The sequence below is a fragment of the Carassius auratus genome, chromosome 48 (assembly GCF_003368295.1).
Source record: "Carassius auratus strain Wakin chromosome 48, ASM336829v1, whole genome shotgun sequence".
In the NCBI taxonomy this organism is placed as follows: Eukaryota; Metazoa; Chordata; class Actinopteri; order Cypriniformes; family Cyprinidae; genus Carassius; species Carassius auratus.
Window position 1 is genome coordinate 4133294 of NC_039290.1, and position 22843 is coordinate 4156136.

The 22843-nt window shown below is 37.5% G+C and overlaps 1 protein-coding gene across 5 annotated transcripts in view; it reads right to left on the bottom strand.

Moving 5' to 3' along the window:
* The window catches only part of LOC113065553 (plexin-A1-like), a 202874-nt gene that overhangs the window by 156927 nt on the left and 23104 nt on the right, over positions 1–22843 (bottom strand). For all 5 annotated transcript variants that reach the window (XM_026236885.1, XM_026236888.1, XM_026236887.1 and 2 more), the window contains one exon: positions 6163–6345. In XM_026236885.1, coding sequence (XP_026092670.1) covers positions 6163–6345 — 183 coding nt within the window. The remainder of the gene's footprint in view (positions 1–6162; positions 6346–22843) is intronic.

A 22843-nucleotide genomic window follows, 5' to 3' on the forward strand; every position in this document is an offset into this window, starting at 1 on the left:
GTTTTTCTTTGGTGGACAGATTTCCTCCTGTGGAAACAGCGGGGAATAGAGGCACTATGTTCATTCTTCCCCTCAGGCATACATTCAGTGTCTGTATCGGGTTATCTTCCAGAAATACGTTGGTGTGGTATGCTTGCTTTACATTACATTTTCTTCTTTAGGCATTGAACGATGTAAGGAACTTAACTGAGCTTCACAAAAGGTGGCAGACAAGATCACTGTTCTTTCCCTTAATCACTTGCAGCAAGTCTATGGAAAAATAAGGGTCTGGCAGCATTAAGAAGTCATTATCTTTAAAGTTAGAAGGAAGAACTTTCCTACCAAGTGTCATCTTCGAGACAGCACTTGAAAGCAGGTCCCAGAGGGGCCAAACGTATTGCCTCTGATCATGAAACGTAACAAACAGGGGAGCGCATTAGAATTCTGGAGGGCTGGCAGGACACTTGCGTGAGGTGCTTCCATAAACAGAGAGAGAGAGAGACGAAAGAGATGGCAGGCACCCCACATATGCAGATGAGATGCATGACACACTCAGTTTCCACAACAACAGAGCCCAAGGGAGAGCTGCCCTGGAGACAAAGACTTTGGCAGCCAGAACACCAAGACCTCCTCACAAACAGAGCTTCATCCAGTCATTCTGTGATCTGGGCTTCAAGAACTTGCTGGACTAAACACACAGAGTCTGCATTGACACCACTAATAATTATTTATTCAATTAAAGTGTTACTAGTTTTAAAAATCTTTAAATGTGTCCACATACTGTAAGTACAAACCTTATTGACGGATCCTCTGCACATGTTCTGGAGGAACACTCGTGGTGTACGGCCTTTACAAATGGTGTATGCGCATAAGGGAAAACTGCAGAGATCAAGAGTTCAGTATTAATGTGTGTAACTGACCACAGAGAGTGCCATGTCTGTTGTGATGAATGGACAGATGGCACCAATGAAAGGAAGGGAAGCAAGCAGCTGCTTCAGCCCTTTGATGTGGGTGGAGAATGGAGGCGTGTCCGCAGTTGTCAGACAACGCCATGACGTCAGGCCCGGCTGCAGATGCCGTTGGGCAGGCAGCTGTCCTTTCCTGGCATCAGGTGAGGTTGTGCACAGTTGTGCTGGACACAGCTGTGGTGAAAGCTGGCAAACAGCATCCCAGGAATGTAGCTGGTCACATCCTCCGTTGGCATCTGGTAAGTATCAGAGACATACACACACACACACACACACAGAGTCCATAGCTCTGCTAAAGAGCGCAAGCAGTCGGCACACATCCGTGACCCACTGTTCCACTCGACAGTGTCCATTGCTGCGGGATGGAGACATTTATGCATGCTCAATATCCACAGCTGTCAAAGGAACACAGGCCATCTCATCACAGCATTAAACAAATGGGGTAGAAAATGATAGAAAACCAGACATCACCGTCATTCAGTTTACAAAGACTCAAAGCACATAAACACAAGCTGTTTGGAGGGTATTTAAACTTTTATGCTAACACAGCGCCCTTCGTTAGTGTGACGATAGCTTATTGGCAGCTGTTTTGTTCCGTAACAGCCCGAACAGGCTTATGTACAATCGCCATGCATTATAGGCTTATTTTACAGCCAGATTTTCCCCACCAGACTCGTGGGTTAAATGCTACTCAAGGGAACTTCCAAGCAAAGTCAGGACTTCAGGGGAAAAAAACCCTGCAAAGCACCTGGTTAAAAGTGTGCTTTCCTCACAGATGTCCAGTGAGCCTTATGGCCAGGGGCTCTTTCAATCAAACCCCTCTGCCAGTGCTTAAATGGCCATGTAGAGCAAGGGTACAAATGCCTAGCAAGCTCCCTTGCTACCTTCTCTCTAGATATGCAGCTACCTTCTAAGGTGGCTTGTTTAATGAACTGTGACAAAAAGCACGTCACGAGTTCACACTGGAGTAAAGGTTATGCATAATTGGTGTGCTATCCAAAGGGAGGCCTCTAAGCTCAGAATTTGGACCAAACAGAGAGTGAAAACTTTTCTTTCAGTACTGAAACGTAAAAAGAAAGACATGTTTTTAAACTTCCACATCTGAGAAACGTAATTTTAAGAAGAACACCAGAAAATAAATGACTAAATAAATAAAAGTCTCAAAACAAAAAATCTGGTTTTGTGTGTGAAAAATGTTATGTTATGATATGTTATGTTATGTCATCTTATGCTGTATAGGTGTATAAATATAGGTAACACTCTTAAAAAAAAAAAAAGAGGTCTATTATTTTACCAATATAGTGTTACATAACTTATATTAAATATATTTTTTTAATTATTAGACATGTTACATTAAATTAAATTAATCAAATATTAAATATTATTAAATTATTAATTTAAAAAAGTAATATAGAAACATAAAAAATATCAATATTACACTATGATAAATTTAAGATTTGGGAAGATTTAGGATTCAGCCAGGAGATTGAGGCAGAAACAGACAGAGTATTTTTTTTTTTTTTTTTTTTTTTTACTTGTGCCTGAACAAGAACACTGAATTGATAACGATTGAGACAGAAACACGGGCACAGTGCCCATTTTAAGAGAGGAGCTGGATGTGATATTTATTGTGTCTGTGTGTGAGAAAGGAAATAAAATGAACAGCAATTCTGCACTGGCACAGATACAGCTTCACCTTGACAATGAGAATGTTAGATGCTAAGAAAAGTCACCACAGAAGAAAAATCACAATTACGACATGCTACAGTCTGTCTTCCTCTGGTTTGTCCCTCACAGGCGTGATGCTTCATAATGCCGCTTGGAGCGACTGACCATGCAACAAACTTCTGAGGACGTTCTTTGCAGCTCGAACTTTAATCACTGCCACCAATCATGTTCTCAATCAGGCAAGATTTCCACAAGGAGAAATCACTTCCTGCTGCGACAACGCACCCCCCAACCACCCCACAAGCTTTCTTTCTTGCTCATTGCTTCCAAATGTTATCTGTAATTATCATTCGCTCGGCAAATTAGCTCAAATCAGATCATGCTTCTTAATTAAAATGACATTTCGGAAGTGGAGGGGGTACACGTGTGGCTGCGCTAACATGCTAATTAGCCATGCAAACGCGCTAAATGATAAGTGACCTGTAGCTACCAGCATTTAACGTCTCCAAGGGAGATCTTCCATAGAATCAGACCTGCAGAAGCGGGTGGGTGGACATTACATGAACACGACTGACTAGTTATTCACAATAACCTTAACTGGCAAGTCGCCACAACCAGAAAGACTTTGTGAATTGACCATCTGCTACTTAGCATGTTAGCATTACCAATCCATACAGGTACATGGAACTCATCAACATTCATTCATCTTAGGTATTCCAATATTCACGTTGTTAAAATCTAAAGTTGCAATTGTAATATTTAATGAGCTAACATGAACTAAGACTTGTATTTTTTAACAAAGATTAATACAAGATTTTGCTTCTGTAGCAAATGTAGCTATTGTTCATTGTGAATGTTAATGGTTAACTAATGAGGTCTTATTGTAAAGTAATACCGAATGGTCTTTACAGTTCTTTTGCACTTTAAACTGTGTAAAACTTAACTTTATAGATATTTTTCTGTATTGCTTTATTGCATTTAAATGTTCAGTTATTTGATTATGAGGGGGAAAAAAAGTTATTTAACCTGTGATATTGTATTATGACCACTTTTTTAAAACAAAATGCCAATACTGTGATAATGCTGTATACCGTGATAAAAGCATTAGTAATTAAATCGCAACAGGAAAATTTTACACCAGCATATCCCTACTTCCAACTCACACACTGTCGAGTAAAATCTGAAAATTGATTAGCCATTGGCTAATATTATATATTATTTAGTCGCCTCGCCCAAAGTGAAGATTTAGTAGCATATGCAAGTGATTTATTTGCAATGTAGAAGGTTAATGGATCTGGTGCACAGACATGGACCTCCTGTGCACCAGACCCACAGTAGCCACATTTTTTAGCAGTGTCACACAATACACCTCATAAAAATATACAAACATGTAAAAATCTCACTGCCTTCAGAAACTCACTCTACATAATCTATATGCATTAAAAAATAGTCAACCATTTTCCAAACACACTCAACAAGAACTCAACAAGAACTCCTTGGCCTATAATTTAATTCAGCTTATGGGAACAAAATCATACATTTATTTAAAAACAAACATTTTACATAAAACACAAATGTTTCCATACGATGGTGTTTCCAACCTTCTGAAGAGACATATGATGGACAGAACAATAGATAAAACAATCAATAGTCAACAAAACAATCTATCCCCCAAAAGATAGATCAAACAAATGAAGAACAGATTGAATGAACAAATGATAGATAGAAAGATAGATAGACCGACAGGAAGATAGAATGAGAGACAGATCAAAGAAACAAAAGTTTGAACAAACAAATAAACAAATGACAGATTGAACAAACCATAGAAAAAGATAGAATGAATGACACAAATTAACAATAGACTGAATGAACGAATGTCAGATCGAATGAACGATAAACAAACGATAGATAGAACAATACCGAAACCAACCAACAAAATATAAAACAGCCAGAAAGTCTGATAGATAGAACCAATGTTAGACATAATGACCGATAGATAAAGCAACAGACAGATTCCCATTTACACCGTTGTTATCACAAGGTGTGTTATTTATTTTTTGAGAATACAGCATACATATATGATACTTAATGAATCAAAAATAATGATTGAGAAAGCAAGAGGAAAATCTTGAAAACACACAGCCATTCAATGGTCTTTGCTTCTCAAAAATTAACTTGCGCACACACACACATTCGTACAGCTGTCTGCAACCACTAAGATTTAGGCCCCTGATTATATATTCATACAGATAAATCAATAAGGCCTCGTAGCAACGGGAAGACTAGAGGAATTACAATGAGCCCACGTCAATAGACTACAGCTTTACATTTCATTAGGGCCAGACCCACACTTTAGCACTAAATGAATAGCAATAAAACAGCACCGCCGGCACCAAAGCACACCCAAGATCAAGAGCTGGCCCGTCTCGTACAGCTCCCCCCTTGAGAGCTCAGACATATTTGTCTGTGGCTTTGCAAAGAACTAGATTGGCTGAGATGGTCAAACAGTAAAAGAGACTTGAACTAGTGAGAGAAACGCACATGATTGGTGCTAAGTTGACTGATGCATACCATTAACGTATGTACATACACCTTTCTAACTTTCAACTTATTAGGATCTTAGACACATACACTGTATTTGCACACAGGCCATTGATTTCTGTCTAATGACACAGGCAGCGCTGTCCGGCTCGGGGTCCACTACAGGAAGAGAAAGACAGAGGAGAAATGTGATTCCGATGATGGGATATCATTCTCTCCATCCATCTCTTTCCACCACAGCCTATATTCAGTCAGCGGTTTAGACATCACGCCGGGGTCATGTACAAGGACTGAGACAGGATTTCTGCATACTTCAGCACAAGCACATTTGTGTAGAAGTGTGTGGGCATATGGCTCGTTTTCAAATTCTTGAGAACAAACGTGTTTCACTATTAGTATTCGAATGCAAATCATTTTAAAACGGTACTGTGGTAGTACCAAGATTCACTGATGGTATCAGAAAGTAACACCATGGTATGATTTCCACACATATCATATACAAAGAAATTTATATAGCACTGTGAAATACTTCAAAGAATAAAAATGTTATCTAAATCATGGTAGTGTCCAAACAGAGGTATATTTTTAACTAGGGTAACATACCAACAAAAGAAGAGCAGCCTCTATATACTCTCTCTCTCTCTCAATATATATATATATATATATAAAAATGTATGCATTTAGCAGACGCTTATCCAAAGCGACTTACAATGCATTCACGTGTTCCCCAACCTTGCGCTTGATAGCACAATGCTCTACCAATTGAGCTACAGGAACACTATATATATATATATATATATATATATATATATACACACTCAAAATAGTTTTTTTAGACTAATTTGAATTTTCCAATTAAATCATAATAATAAAAAAATATTTTCAACCATGACATTTCTTCTTTCCGACAGACACCATCCCAAAACCTTTACAATCTTCCACATCCAACCTCAAATGAACACATGCTATCGCTTCACCACAAACAAAAATTAAGAAAGTGACCCACCTTTTTCATTCTGCCGCCACGGGTGCCAGTAAAGGCTACAGTGTGCCCGCGATAATCATATGCCGCCACTGACGTCATCCCATCGTCTTTGTCCAAGAATAAAGGAAACCCTTCAATCGTAGTGGTGCCCCCTAGAGGCTGGTTGAAGTCCTGGCCACAAAAGTTGTCATCTATCTGCAGAGGCTGTGGAGAGAGATAAAAAGGGCAGGAGTTATTCGAGTAGTTACTAAGTGGGAGTTGAGGCGAGGGAGACCGATATGGCATTTTCACTCACCTTAATCTTCTGCAATACCAATCCATTGCTCAATATTCCTTTGGGTCATTAAAGCCCATATACTGTATTTCTGTGCTAATGAATCAGCCAGAAGCCCACACTTGCACAGATATATCGCAAGATAAGTCCCTGTGCTTGTGCCGCTCAAAGAACGGTAGGAAAATATAGAGGACCTGAGGGAAAATCATTCTCGGCTTTTTACTCCCAACACCAAATGTCACACAATGCCTCACAATTCAATGCCTAATGCACACATGAGCCGTAATCGTTCTACACAAAGACAACCGCACAATGCACAAAGTGTCCCAAAAGACGTCCTCCCGCTCTGGCCGACAGACTGGGCTCATTAGCAGAAACAAAAGTGGCCATGACCCCAACTGCCCCGCATTGCTGCCCAACAGTGCCCCTCATTCTTCACCCAGTGAGGGGTACATCTGCTGCCAAGGATGACCCGTTCCAGGCAGCGGGAAGGATATTCAGGCTCGCAAACACTGTAGCGGACCAGCGCTGTACCCTACAACACAAGAGAGCATGTCCTTTTCTAAAACCCTGGGAGATATTTGGATTAGCACTGGGAATAGAACAAACAGAAGGGGACTGGACAAACGGACCAAGTGCATCCCTAAGGTTAGCGACTGTCTGGGTTACATTGACCCATCATGCACCTACTGTAATTACAGTCACCCAGGTGCAACAGGACTAATCACCAGAGAGCAAACATTAGTCGCTCTCTGTCTGCAGTTATTGCCGCTAGGTGTTATTCTCAGTTAGATGAGGAAACATTATGTTGGTAGAGTTAATGACGCTGGTAATGGCGGTTAATGCAAGCCAACCAATGATGCTGGAAATACCACTTGCGTTAGCAAAGCTCAAAAAGTGCTGGCAAAGACAAGGTCGTAGAGACAAACTATGCCTAATGGAGTGTACCGAGTGGATGAATCCAGCCTGGATAACGGCAATGCCCCCGGTGAGCCAGGGTTGTGAAAAATTCAGAACTAAAGAATCGGAATATTACAGAAATTTAAACTGGAGTGGCAGGAAGGGGAATTTACTGAATTAATTTAACACAGGTGATCCTACTTAACAGCTATCCATCTATAACCACCATTCTCTCCATTCATCTATCATTCTGTCCATCAATCTTTCCATCTATTTTTCTATCTTTCCATCTACCATCTATCTAACATATATCCATCCATCCCCGTTTGCTACATTCATGCATGAGGAAATGCTACATTGGTATAAGGGTATATAATTAAATAAGCATATTTAAACAGTCAACCAATAAATCACTTACACTGCTGAAATATATACCTCTTATTCAGTATCCCCTTTGGGAACCATAGAAGCCACAAACAAGGCACAGGGCAGACACCCATAGCCAGTGACCACGACCGGCAACGATGCGTATAAATCAGAGGTTCTACAATAAATGCAGTTTTCTTCTTTTTCCCTTACTTTACTCAAATTACAGCCTCAATCTAGGGAAAAAAAGAGAGGAAGCGATGACTAAACAAGGCCGCAAGGTGGACTGGTGCAAGATGGAGGAAAATGTTCAGTGAATAATGTTTTAGGTGAGAAGGGAAGGGAGGAGATGGGTTTCCTGGCCCAAGAAGAAATCTCATCTTTCCCACAAATCTCTGGTTTCAGAGAAGGGCGTTAAGAGACACGGACATGTTAACAAGTTTTACTGCAACCGCAGTTCCTTGGGCTGGACTGAAACTGTCATCTTCAATATCCATAGAACGTGAGGAGGATAACATGACAGCTGAGATGGAAGGGGGCTGAAATGCCTCCGACAGGTTGGACAGGAAGGCGATGCTTCAGAATCCAGTCGGAGAGTATGAACCTCAAAAACTTAAATGAACCCATCTGTGCTGTTCCCACTGCAAAGCAAACTGACCCTACATGATAAATCACAGCACATTTGCACATTTTCCTCTGCACGCTAACAAACAACAGTAAAATGACTCAATTCAAATGGCATTATTTAAAAATTGAGGAATTTAAAGGGACATTCAAAACTAAAAACACACAAAATGAAAATTCTAACACAATTTACTCGCCCTCATGCTGTTCTAAACCTGTATGATTTTGTTACTCTTCTGGAAATAAAACATTATTTTTATTTAAAGATTATCCTTGCCTCAAAAACACCATAAAGGTATTATACATGTGTTTATGCATTATTCCAAGGCTGGTGAAGTCATACGATAGTTTTTATGAAGAACAGAGATAAATAATTGCTACTGACTAATAAAACTACCCTCTAGTGAGAGGTTGACTTGTCAGTGGATTGAACTCAATAACTGGATCAGTCTGATTTGTGTAAGATTTTTGAACAAGAGCTACTGATTCACTGTAAAGATCTAATTCTCATTTATCCAATTTATTCACACAGCAGACATTACTTCTCTTATGAATATGATAAGGAGAGCTAAAGTACCCAGCTACAGTAACTAACAACTTAAATTTCAGCCTGTCCTCATCAATGACTTCAGAAGACTTGGAATATAGCACACGAGTCAAAAAACTTCAAGCTATGCTATTTTATGGAACCTTGTTGTCATTTCGGAGCCTAACAGCATTAGCCCTAATTTTACTTTAAATACATGGATTCCATTACCCAGGATTTTCACCTAAACAAATCCAACTTCCACGGAAGAAATTGAGTCATAGATGTTTGGAACAACATGAGGATGAGTAAATAACAACAGAATGTTCAGTTTTGGGTGAACTATCCCTTTAAGTTGCAGCAAATCTGTCTAGTCTAAAAATAGCCCTCAACAGCATGGAAGGTTTAAGACAAGGAGGCTGTTGTGTAAATGTATTATCTAATAAAAACATTTTTTTTTTTTATGATGACTAAGCACAAACCTCAGTGTCCCGATTTCAAGTTCGTGACCCACTTGTCACAACCCAAGTTCATGACCAGTGGGAAACAGGAATGTGATGCTAACTCACCTCACCTCACCTCTCACACACTCACACACACACACCTTAAAGTTAAAGAGCAGCTGTAATCCTTTTGTCTTATCAATACACCATCTAATCGATCTCACAGCAGACACGATCCAAGTTTCTCCTCTATCAGTCCGTCTCTTTCCTGTCCTGCTCTCTCCGTCCTTAGCCTTAGGGATCGATGAGGGAGGCAGGGCTTGACAGAGGGGGATGTGATAGACAGACTCGTCTCAAAGGGTTAATCTGGCAGCATGTTTTAGAAATGCCTCAGGCCTGATCCAGAGAGACAGACACCTGATAGACCAGGTACTTTGGAAGATCATACAAAAGGAGAGACTCAAAGTTCTCAGTCCTGTTTTTTTTTTTTTTTTTTTTTTGAGAGCTAAATACAATTATATTCACTTGTAGTTCAGTTTTAAACAAGAGTGACAGCTGCATTTTATAACCGAATTGAAAGTTTTTTAACTATGGTTTCAAAAAATGGTTTCAGTTATTTGTGCATATTTATCAGTTCATCATTCTGTAAATAATTATTATATTATATAGAGTCCTCATATACGAAAAATTATATAAAGAGTTCAAATTTTATATATAATAGTTGTTTTCTACTTTATAATAATTTACAGTTTGTAATTATATTTATAAATAATAGCATGCATCAAAATAGAGTAGATTTAGCCACTTAAATACACATAAATATATATATACACTATGCATTTATAATTATAATAGTTTTATAATGAATTAATAATAATGTAAAGTTTATAATGAACTACATTTAAATAGATTTAGAAATGGTATTTCTATAAATAGCATAATATTAAATAATATTGTATTTTATTAATATACATTAATATCGTAAAAATGTTTTTGAACTTTATATCAGTTTAAAAATGCATTTAAAAAATTACGCTTCTATTTATAATACATTTAAAAGATGCATTTGCAATAGGAATACTGTAACATTCAATTGCCTGTTTTATATAAATGTATATTTATTATAAATAAATATATGTATAAAAATATAAAACTCATAAAAATAAAACCTAAATAAGTATATTAACTTATACAATTTGATTATATTATAACAAAGAAAAAGAAAAAGTTTGTCCCAGTATCTGAAAAAATGCACTAAAACCCTTCTTCCTCAAACTGCTGCTCATTTGTGTTCAGCATGTATCCTTATTTGTGTACTCGTATGTAGCAAGGTGGGCAACCATGTGCGTGTGTGTTTGTTTTATGTGTGTGCATGTGTGTGATTGTCCTTTAAATGTGTTTGTGCTGATGCGTGTGTATGTGTGCGCTTGTCCTTAAATGTGTTTGTAGATGGTGGAACACATAAATGAAGATAAAGAGAGGCTGCCAAAATCTTTGGACGCACGGCCTAAGAGAAAGAGAGCGAGCGAGAGATGAGTGGAGGGATGGCAGGCTGCCAGCCTCCTGTTTTGATTGGTGACAGTGGAAAAGCAGCGGCTCAGCCGTTTGCCCTTTGTTTCCTCCAAACAGCCAATGGAGGCTCTCTAATTGGGTCTTAATGGTGCTCGCGCTAAAGCGAGCCAGAATTCAGGCACTCTCTCCGGCATTAACAGCATTAGACAGGAGAACATCACAGATTCCCAAAGCATCTGAGGCTTATCTAAAAATACATGTCATATTAGCATGGCCATCATGAGCAGTCGTGCAGCTTTATATAATGGTGTTATTTATAAAGCTTCACGACTGAGCAATCCTATTGACCCTCAATCTAAAGTCCTTTAGTAGGACTTAATGTCTTTATGTAGGCCTTCTATCCTGCCATTTGATTAAGATGTGACGTTTCTGTAGCTCAACTGGTAGAGCAACACCAGAGGTCATAGGTCTTAGATAGATGCTAATGTTCATTCGACGAAAATGAACATGAAGGCATGTTCATCAATTTTTCCTTTACTTAAGATTTTAGGGTTTTTATCTTTACCGGTTGACTGTGGCATGACAAATTAATTATTATAAGTTTATTTCTCCATATAGGCTCTCATATGATGTCTTAAAATGGTATATACTTATGGTTAATGAATTTATACCCAGAATGCACGCTCACATTTACCAACACTATCTAGTATGTGCTGTGGTCCTGTTGTTTAGGGCCTGTACCCCGTGGCACGGCTGTAAGGCACAGCAATATATCAGTCTACGCTTTCACCTTTAATCACCCCTGGACTCTCTCTCTGTCTCTACTCCTCTTTCACTCCATCCTCTCGTCTGGCACTAAAACGGCATCTCTATTGTCTGGTTTTATTACGTCTGCATGAGACAATCATGGAGCGAGAGCAGGTGTTCACTGCATGGAGGCACTGGAAAATATCAACGGAAAGTGGAAGAGAAGTGTGCACTGCTGATCAGGGCTGACTTTGAATTAAAGGGGTGGAATAAAATACCCTTCAAAATTCTGTCATTGTGAAGGAGTAACTGAACAGGAAAGGTATATTCAGCTTTATATCAAGTGTAGTTTCGCGTAGTCAAACTTGTGGCCCACGCTGAAAGTAAGGACAGTTAAATATGACATGATGAACATTAAGGAGAAAAGCCAAAAGACTAGATATGCTCTAGAATCACATCATCTTGCCACTAACTGATTGAAGAAGACTTTTGAATATGATATCCGATATCATGTCCCTTGCATATTTTGGCAAATCCAGTGACTAGTCCTTCCTCAAAACTGATCCTTGTAGCAGTCTGGTAACTTTTAGGTAGGTTCTGTGTCAAATTTATAACAACCTTTACAGATCTCAGGAAATTGAGCAGCATTTCGCACACTCTCACAGTATGCATCCTGCAGTAATAGAAAAAGTATGACAAAATGCCATTCTGATCTTTGTATGCAATAAGGATTAAAATGACCCATGAACATTTTTTGGGGGTGTATGCATTCTGAGCAGAGACTATGCTGTGTATGATAACAAAAGAGCTGACTGAAAGAAGCAAGTGCAACTCTGAGCTGTACACATGTGCTAATGTGTAACGACTGCACGCTTGTGTCATTTAACTAGCAGCAGGCAAAAGCTGTGGGACAGATGTTCATATCTTCTCTCCACTGACCTGACACCGCACACGCACCCCAGACACAGCCTGTTCACACTCACACATACAGATTCCTCAGACCAGCATAAATTCCCCAAACACGCTTCCAAGCAGTGCACAGAGGCCTGATTATGAGACTGTCCATGACCTGCGCTCGGCCCCATGGCATCTGGCACAGACAGAACACACATGCACAACCCTAACGCGCTCTCTCCGTTTCTGCTTCTTTCTCTCTAACATGGAGGTTAAGTGATTATGCATTTCACTGATCTATAAATCAGCATAAACTTCCAAAAACTGAATGGAAGAGCAAAGGTACACAAATGCTTCCAGATGCAAGCAAATTGAAACGGTTTAGTTTTTCGTTTGTTGGGTGAATATCATAAAACCGGTCAAGAACTTTCCCAGTTCATATTTCAAGATATGAATGGAAAAAAAGCCTATAAAAATACTCTATATTGTGGCATCACATTTAATGCCAGTTAAGCACATTTGTAATTCTTATTACTGTAATGCAAAAAATTGGACATTACCAAACTGCAATAACTAAAATTAAAAAAAAAATTAAATTAAATAAATCCTAGCAGGGTGATTTTAATGTTGCATGACCCTACTTAGATTTTAATAAGAATAATTAATAATATCTGCATTAATAAGAAGAGAAACAATATTGCCCATAATCACCATGAATTTTTCTTTAAAAAGCAGCAAAACCATTCTTTTTGTGGCCTAAAATAATTGTACCCAGATTTTTTTTTTTTGGATAACAATCCCTATTTAGCACTTAGCGCAGTTGATCTACTGTCCTCATACGGTTCAGATTAGGATAACAGACCAAAAGTTTGGCACGACATCCCTAAATCTGTACTGCTTCTCATGAGAATCAACCTGTAGAGTCTGAATGATTTGCATCCTTGAATAGCAGATCACACGTATGTTTGGCACGCTCAGACGTCAGGCCTTTCAGAGCCTCCATTGAAAGCAGCTGCTCCATACTCTTAATGTGCTGGCTAGGAAATGCAATTTAGGCCAATTTCTCAACATTACTGACCCACTTCCTGCCTGATAATTTCCCTTTAAGATTCCAGCGAATCTAAATGTGTGCTGAAACAAAAGGGTTAGCGAGTGAGTTTACGCTCCCCGGCCATGTGTGAGATTGTGTGTATCCTGGTTTGTCTGAGGGTTATTAAAACTTAAGCATTAATAACATAGAACAAAAAAAAAAAAAAAAAAGCTAAACTCCAAAATAAAAAAATATATACGAGTAAAAGATTTTCAATGTGGGGAATATATATATATATATATATATATATATATATATATATATATATATATATATATATATATATATATATATATATATATATATATATATATACACACACACACACACACACACACACACACACGGTTTTGCTAGGTATTTTGCTAGAAAATAGAGATGCCTAAAACTCCTCTAAACATTCTGTGTGTACATGATTTATTTTTTAACACCAGTTCAATAACTGTATCATTTTTTTAAATTTTTTATCAATCATATTATATCTTAATAACAGAATTAAATAATGATTATAAAACTTACATTAAAACTTATAGCCTATCTCATACAAAAAATTTAACCAATTTGATAATTGTAAATATTAATATTAATAAGGATTCTTCAAAAAAAAGAAAAAAAAAGAAACATACAATAAAAAAACTAAAAAAAATAGGTTATTTTTATTTATACTTTTATATAAAATTCATAGACTTCAAAAATCCCCATAACTAGTGCTTAGATTTGTGTTCTGCCTGGTTAAAGGTACACTTCACTACCTCTAAAATGGTAAAATAATTTAATATTCATAATGCATAACAGTGTCAAAACATTGCAGTTAAATAACTGTGGGAGAAATCAGTAGCTAAACTCATACATAAAACTCTTACCTCACAAATTATTATACAACATTCATAACCTGAAGTCTTACAAACTAAATCAGCAGGATTTATACATTTTTCAAATCCACCAATAACATTAACATATTTTACATATAATTTCCTATGATATCTTATTTACATCTTTTTGCATTTATGTACACTTTTGATTGTTTCATGCATTTTCTTTAGACATGCAACCATTATATTTGGTCTAAATAAGCTCTTGACTGTTAACCATATGCTGTGAGTCATACACACAAGCCTGTGAATGTGTGTGTGTGTGAAGCTGATCTGAGCCTTTTAACATTGTTGTCCCAGCAAAAGCATCAGATTATAATCGACATAATCTAAAATTAAGCATTCCATAAACACTAATCTAATTACAGTGCACACACAGACTTTCTCCCAAGAGCGCTTTGCATTTCCAGCTGAAAACGTCCGTGTTCAAAAGCTCTGCTGAACTATGTTCACTTACAGCTGCAGAATAATGAGATCCGAGATGCATCTCTGTTTTGCATGAGGACATGAGAAAGCAATGAGCGATTTCATTAGTTTCCATTCAGTGGATTCATGGTAGCCACTGCATGCCCCGCTGGGCACGTTCTCTTCCACAACAAGGCCATAACAGGAACATAACATTGAGGGAATATGGGTCTGCCTTTTGATACCCGCTCAAGAAGCAAAGCTGGAAACGGCACTTCAAGACTCAGCGTGGGGCGACTGTGAGCTTTCAACAGCATAATGCTAAAGAGCCCTCAACAAGCTAACATAATGTTTAGCATGCTGTTAAAAAGCCTGATGCCAATGTATAAGCATTTTAAGTCCCCACTCTGGCTGCTGGTGACCCCTGAAAGTAGGGTTGGGTACTGAACTCGGTACTTTCAAGGGTACCGAATTAATTACGTTGGTAATACAGAGTACCGATTTACGTTAAAACAATCAGTGCCAAATTTCGGTACCTAAAAATGCATCTGTGCGTATATGCTCAGCCCTGCAACTCGTTCAAACAAAACAAGGCAAAGCGAAATGTTCTTTAGTGTGGTTACATATGTTTTCTGTGAAATCATGGATGGGGTCCTTTATAAAAACAATTTACTCTATAGTGCGGAATGCTATGGAATTTGTCAATTTTCGGACGAATAAATCAAAATTAGGTCTGCCACTTAATTTGAATCACGATATGAACTAGTGTCTGTGAATATTAAAATGCAAAAAAAAAAGTATGTTTTAAATATGAATCTTGCATGTTCCACTTGCCGCTTGCATTTGTTTACTACACAAATACTGAAGCACACGTGACATATGCGGTGATTTTTGCGTCTCACTATATGACGGCATGAGCACAAATACTTAATCTCCAGAGATGCTGCGAGTGTCACTTTGTGAGAATTTTACCATTTCATTTGAGGAAACTCAAAAGCATCATCATACTGTATACACACAGAAACTTCATGGCAACCTGTGAAAATAAAATTATGGTTTAACATGTAACAAAAATGTATTTCTCTTGTATTACTTTTGTACAGTATAATGTACATTAATATTCCATTTTCTATTCAATTTAATAAAACAATTAAATTATAAAAATAAATATTTACAACCAGATTAATCACTTAACTGTAGAAAAAATAAAATGAATAGCCTATTAAAAAATATATATTCAAGTAATATTCATATTCATACAACATTTTTTTCTTTCATTTATTAATTTAAACTGTAAACCTTTGTTTGTTTGTTTGTTTGTTTGGCTTTCATTTGATTTAAAATAAATGTTAAATGCCTTCATTTGACATTCAGAAAAAAATAAAACAAGAATTTCTGGTGGGGGGGTACAATTACTGAAATAAATGCTTCTGCAATTACACAGAGAGTAAAGTACCAAAAAAAAAAGTGTCACTGAAATTCAGGTACCAATACCAGTACCGTACCAGTTAAAATGTAAACGGTACACCAAACAGCATTTGAAAACTTACTTTACGTTTATGAATGTCTCTGCATTACAAAAAATGGCAATCACAAGTGGCATCTACAAATAAATTATGCTAGAGCTTTTCTCAAAACAAATTTTAATTAGCTTTGAGCCATGTGTGGCATTACTCTTAATGAACTAGTCCAACAGCAGCGTAAACACAAGGGCAGATCATCACGTTTGACACAGAAACATATAAACTATATAGTTAAGCTTCATTACAGTATAAATACAAAGCCAATTTATTAATCTACATAACACTTCACTGTATAAATGGATTTGTATACTTCTATTTGAAAAATATTTCATACTGTATATATATATATATATATATATATATATATATATATATATATATAGGGGTCCCAAACTACACAGAAAGGGTCCTTCCTTGGCATCAAAATGTTTGAAAAATCCTAGCTCAAATGTCCGACTATGTTTTCACATAGTGACTGCTGCAGTTATGGGTCAGATCTAGCCATTAAGGCCTCCTGGGTGAGAAAATGGATATAAAAAACAATCTGTTCGGTAGAAAATATCAATGAAAGAATCAAATTGCATCTACAGGCTCATTTGCCAAATGTACTGTATCATGGTTATCAGCAAATGTCTCTCAGGAGCAATATAAGGGTTTTAAATGCCCAACATCAGATGAAGGTACTTGACTCACAAACATTGTCTAATCAAACACACAATCAATGAAGCCTTTAGAGCACATCATAAAAAAGTATTTCTCACTCACATGAACAAAGAGTACAGTCATTTTGGCATTTGAAAGTGTAACTGTTGGTTTCCATTAGCGAGGAGCATTTTTTCTGTCTAACTAAACTGGATCTACCTCCTAAAAACACAAGTTGCAAGGTTGTGACTGCACCCATATGGGACATCCAATCCTCATTATACACCCAAAACATTCCATCTTTTCCTGGAACCTCTGACCTCAGCGTCCAGTAATGCTCCATCATCTAATCATACACCCCCTCATTACATTTGGACTCAAGAAAGCCTGCTAGAAACATCTCTGATGACAGATACTTCAAGATGGGGAGAAAAAAACATAATAATAAAGTTCTAAAAGCCACCATGACCTCTTTGGAGTGTCACTAAACTCCCACTGGCTCTTCAGCTTCGGTCGAGGTGCCAGGAATGAGGAATGGCTTTGTCCTTTCAAAAAGTGGTTCACCATCTTTCTTTCCAGGTCATGCTAGTTATGCTCTGAAATTTGCTTACCAAAAGTGGCTGGCCATAAGTCATAATGATTTAGCAAGCTTTCGTCTGTAGAATTCACAAGATTGTGGCTGAGCGTTATTTATTGCACAATGTCAAGATGGATTGTCGTTCTCTGACCCTGCTGAAAAGACCTGTGAACAATATTGTTGCCAAGTACTGTATGTGATGTTCCTAGAACAACATTCTAGTCAAACGATCTTAAATCTTACCATAACCTACCCCAAAAAATTACTGAGCAATATCATTTAAATTGAGCTAAATTAATACAAATTATAATGCGGCTGGATGTTTTTCCACAACCAACAAAGAAGTTGATCCAAGAGCATTTCACACATTTGGTGCTTTAATTATGTCTTGTAATATACTTTATGATGTTTATGCTATGATCTCATGAATAATTGTAACCACAATTATACTACATACATACATATATATATATATATATATATATACATATATATATATATATATATATATATATATATATATATGTTAACGTTGATGACAAACAATGAATTTCAGGCATAAACATACAACTATTATTATGCATTTTAACTTTGGTTGTGAAAAGATAGAATGCATTATAATGTACATTAGGAATTCCATTATAATGCATTATAAATAAAGGTTTCAAGTAAAGTGTTCTCATCAAACAACAACAATATGGTTTAAGATTGAATTAATATATGTCACTAATGTTCATGAAACGTGTCCCCTCTAGTCCAGCATTGGTCAAACAACATCGGCAGAAAAAGCGATGGCTGACCATCTTAACAGAACCGAACTAGAACTAACCAGCTTGCAAATGCATGCTGGTTAAATCCAAGCAGGTATTTTCAGCAGGGAAGGTATAACTGGCTTTTCCCAGCTTGTGTATGCGGTTGTTGTTAAGCCTTTGTGAAATATGAAATAGACTGATGTTCTTTGGATCCATCCCATTGCCCACCACCACAGGAAATAACAAATACAGCTGCACACGCAGCCTGGCAAACAGCACCGCACACAAGCGCACACCCCCAAACACACACTGCGTGCCTGATCACAACCACCTACCATCCCACACACACTCTCAACGGTGGCTCCCACACAAACACACATCAATAAATAATTACACCGACAATTAGATGGGGAGCACTCCAAGCCTGACCTGTTAAGAGATTTGCAACCTACACACATAGTCACCATCTGAAATGCTGGGGGGGGGATTTTTCTTACAACCCAGTTAACTGGCTGACTTATTGATTTAAAATTACCGACACAGAGAGCTCATACAGTTGTCTACACTTTATTTGGCCATTCTCAAGGCCTCGTTTGATCTGAATGGCTTAAGTTTAAGCTACAAAGGAGCACAAAATGCAAATTCTCCCCTATTACAAGGGCATTCACAATGCTATCATCCACACAGGAATGCACTGATACAATACTAGTACTGGATACTGAGATCGTGTACTTGCACTCAATAATTTTTTTTTTAAAAACTGTAAATCTTCACTCTTCACTCATAAACCATGTACTTTCTGGATGATTCTACACAGTAGCATCAAACAAAGACAAAAAGAAAAGATGTATATACATTTTTAAAAAAAAGCTCTGATTTCTAATATATGAAACACATAAATAAATAGCTAATTAAACAGGTACATGAATTATAAACAAATTAGGCCCAAACTTAATTAACTATAATTCAGGGGATTGTTGTATATCATAATCACCAAATACCAGAAAGTATCAATACTCATTCTCTACCTAAATGCTAGTGGTGCACCCATTCGGAAAGAATAGAATTTATAGTTAATTTTCCTTCTTTGTGTCCCCTTTAAGGAAGAAAAATCTTCAGAGGATTCCCTTAATCTCAAACCTGTGTTCCAAAGCACAATAAATAAGACTATGGAAAAACGATTGAGGTGAATACAGTTTCATCTATATGATTTTTCAATATCCAGTCATCTCTGATCAATATCCTACAGGGAAGGAGGCATAGATGGGAAGCCATTAAAGTGTAATCCAGTATGGACTTGTTCTCTCATTTCCTTGAGCAGTTCCTCGAAGAGTCAGAAAGAACTGAAGTGAACACCAACAGCAAGCAAATGATGTTCTATGTCATAATTAAATCACAAAGTCTTTCATTGGGGAAGTTTTCAATAGCATTGGAGATTAAAAGACAAGACAGAAAATCTTTCCATCTTCAGTCTGAGGGAAAAACAGAACCGAACACTAGAAGGATAACAGCTAGCAAGCAAAATCACCAGGCAAGTGAAGAACCGAGAGAAGTTATAATGTAATTATGCAAAGGGTGAGGAGTACATCCTGGTGTATTTTTGATCATCAGTTAGAACAATTTTGTCTCAGTGCCACACACAAAATCAGCTAACAGCCTTTCAAAATTTAACACCATGTGATTCGCACTCTGTGTTTTGTATTACGGAAGTGACGAGTGTGTATTGTTGTTATTGTGTTCAGTTGTTGAGCTCAATATCACCTGTGGACAGACTAATTAGCAATGCTAATATGCTTTTGTTATGCTTTTTTTTTTTTTTTTTTTTTTTACAGGCACAATTCAGATGGTTGCAAACCAGCTTGCATCTGGCACAGAAGGTGACCTGGAACTTTTAAAAGTTCCTCTGTTGTTACAGCCACCATAAATTCTGAAGATTTGGAAGAGAGTCTGGCACTCAAGCTGAATGGAAATAGCCGGAGAGATGCCATCCAGCAGAATCATCGTTATATCCTGTAGATCAATAGGTGTGAAAATATAAGAAAGACTCACATCAGCATCTGAATAGGGCACTTTGGCTGCAAAGTACAAATTCAGTCTTTAGCTTTCCAATGCACGGTGCCTCAAAACACTGCATTATAATGCAGGATTGAATCATATCAGAGGCCCTTGCTGTGTATGAACAAAAGTGTCCATTATAGACATCAGTTATTTTATAAAAAAATAAATAAATAATGAAATTAATTACAGTGGAAAAGTACCACTGCCAGCCTGGATAAGAAGCAAAATGGAGAAGTCTGTGTGTAATTATTATTTGACTCTGCTGATGTGTCTTTGATGGATTGCAACACAGTGTCGCAGATGGTAATCAAGCACCATCATGTACTGTTTCTCATTTACATATATGCATAGCTTTACCGTGAGCAACAGGACAGGTGGGCAAAAGAAAGACGTCAAATGTGCTTACTGTCTGTCTGATAGTACACATCTCTCATAATTTTTTAACATTCCAGTCGGCTTTCTGTCTGTCTGCAGGTGTCTTTCCCCCAAAGGCTTCTGAATTATGAAAGTGTGCTTTGTGGTTGGAAAATGACAACATTAATTGCTTGTAAGCAGAGCGCGGAGGCGGAGCGATTTTTGATCATGCGCTGATTGTGATGGGCTATAAATGAATAACACAAGGTGAGTGAGGGTGAATTATTTATAAGCTGGAAACTCCTTGCCGGTGGAGGACCCTCAGAGCGTTATCTTTTCATCCAATTCAGCCAGCCGTGCCGCCATCATTACCAAGGAAGATTGCTCCAGGCCCGTTATTATAATGCCAGCAGTTATTATCATTAATGCCACTGTCAGTTATTCGTCAATGGAGTCTACCACTGTGGCCGCTACCATCAAAATCTTCATTAGAGCATATGGTTTACACTACCAACAGTGCACTATAAAGACAACTGTTAAGACCATAAAGAAGGCAAAGTAAGACCCAAAACATTTCACGCAATAAACACAAACATAATTTCCACAAGCATGCGTTGCATTTTCAGCAAGTATTAGCTTAAATGTAGTCTTATAGACTATTTTTATGGCAGAGCAACAGGGGATAGTTCCTAATTTATTATCATTATGGAGTTTTCAAACATGTATGCATTGCTTTCTTCTGTAGGACACAAAAGATATCTTCACACAATGACAGTCAATGGAGTCCAATGTTGTTATTCTTTAAATTATCTTTTCAAGTTCCACAAAACAAAGAAATACATGTTGGTCTCTCTATTTTCTTTAAGAATTGTCCACCAATTTTCTTTATGAAAAGCACAATTTTAATGAAAAAATATATACTTCATAAAAAAAGAAAATAGATAGCATAAGGTCTCAATCAAACCTGCTTTTGAAAAAGAGTCTATGACAGCTGAATAACAGCAGGTCTCTCTATCTGTGATCTGTAGTCTGATTACAATTCAGCATATGATGGATGGTCAAATTAATTAGTCTAGTTTGAATTTTAGAGCTTTGATGTACATGCCACTAACCATTTGATCAGATCACATATTGCCGAAGCGAATATAAAAAAAATTCATTTGGGGCATTTAATAAAAGTTTTCTGATAAATGTAATAATTCATAACCCACTAGTGTTATGAAAAAATACTGAAGATGAGGTGTCATGGCATAAGAATTGTGAAACAATAACTACATCATTGAAACTGCATCATAATATATCATAATACTACATGAGAAGCAAAGTCGGCACGCTTTCTCGATTCTTATTTGACTCCCTTACCATCATCTTTCTTTTCTTTCATAATCATCAGCTCCATCCTTCTATTTTTTATTACTTTCACAAGTCTCACTCCATCAGCCAAAATGTGTTTCCTCTTGTATGTCTGAGTACAGGCGAATTACCCAGAAACATGCTGCACATACAGTATAATAGAAGGGAGGATTTGGGCTGTTCTCTGGGAATAATCCCCTCATTCTGTGCTAGAGCATTGTGCTCAGTGTAGAACTGTCAGCTTGGCTATTTCCTACAACGGCCTATGTAGAGAAAGCAGCTAAGAGTGCTGTTGATTTGCAAGTAAGCTATGCGCCTGCACGCTAGCCTCTTTGTAGCTGTCCACATTGTTCTGACACCAGAACAAAGGTCCCAAGAGGACTTGGGCAACAAAGACAGAACAACTGTAAGAGTTTAAATCAATTAAGACTTGAGGAAATGGACACATGAGGCAAGAGATTGACAGGGGGCTAATCCCATGAACTGAGCTTATGATGTGGCTAGGCTAGTTAACCTGACTTGTGAGTGGATGTTTCCCCGTTAAACAAAAGTGAGATTCTCAGGGCCTGCATCCATGCACACGGACAAGACATTCCTAACTGCTTTACCACACCAATGATCTGGAAATATCTTGTGTTCTATAATTAATTGATTGATTGCTACAACACCCATCAGCACTGGAAATGAGTTGAGGGACTTATGGTACTTTAATTCATTTGCAAACAAGTCAGAACTAAAATCAACAGTGCAGCTGGCATCTGGCTTGTTAATTCCATATAGTTAGTAAGTG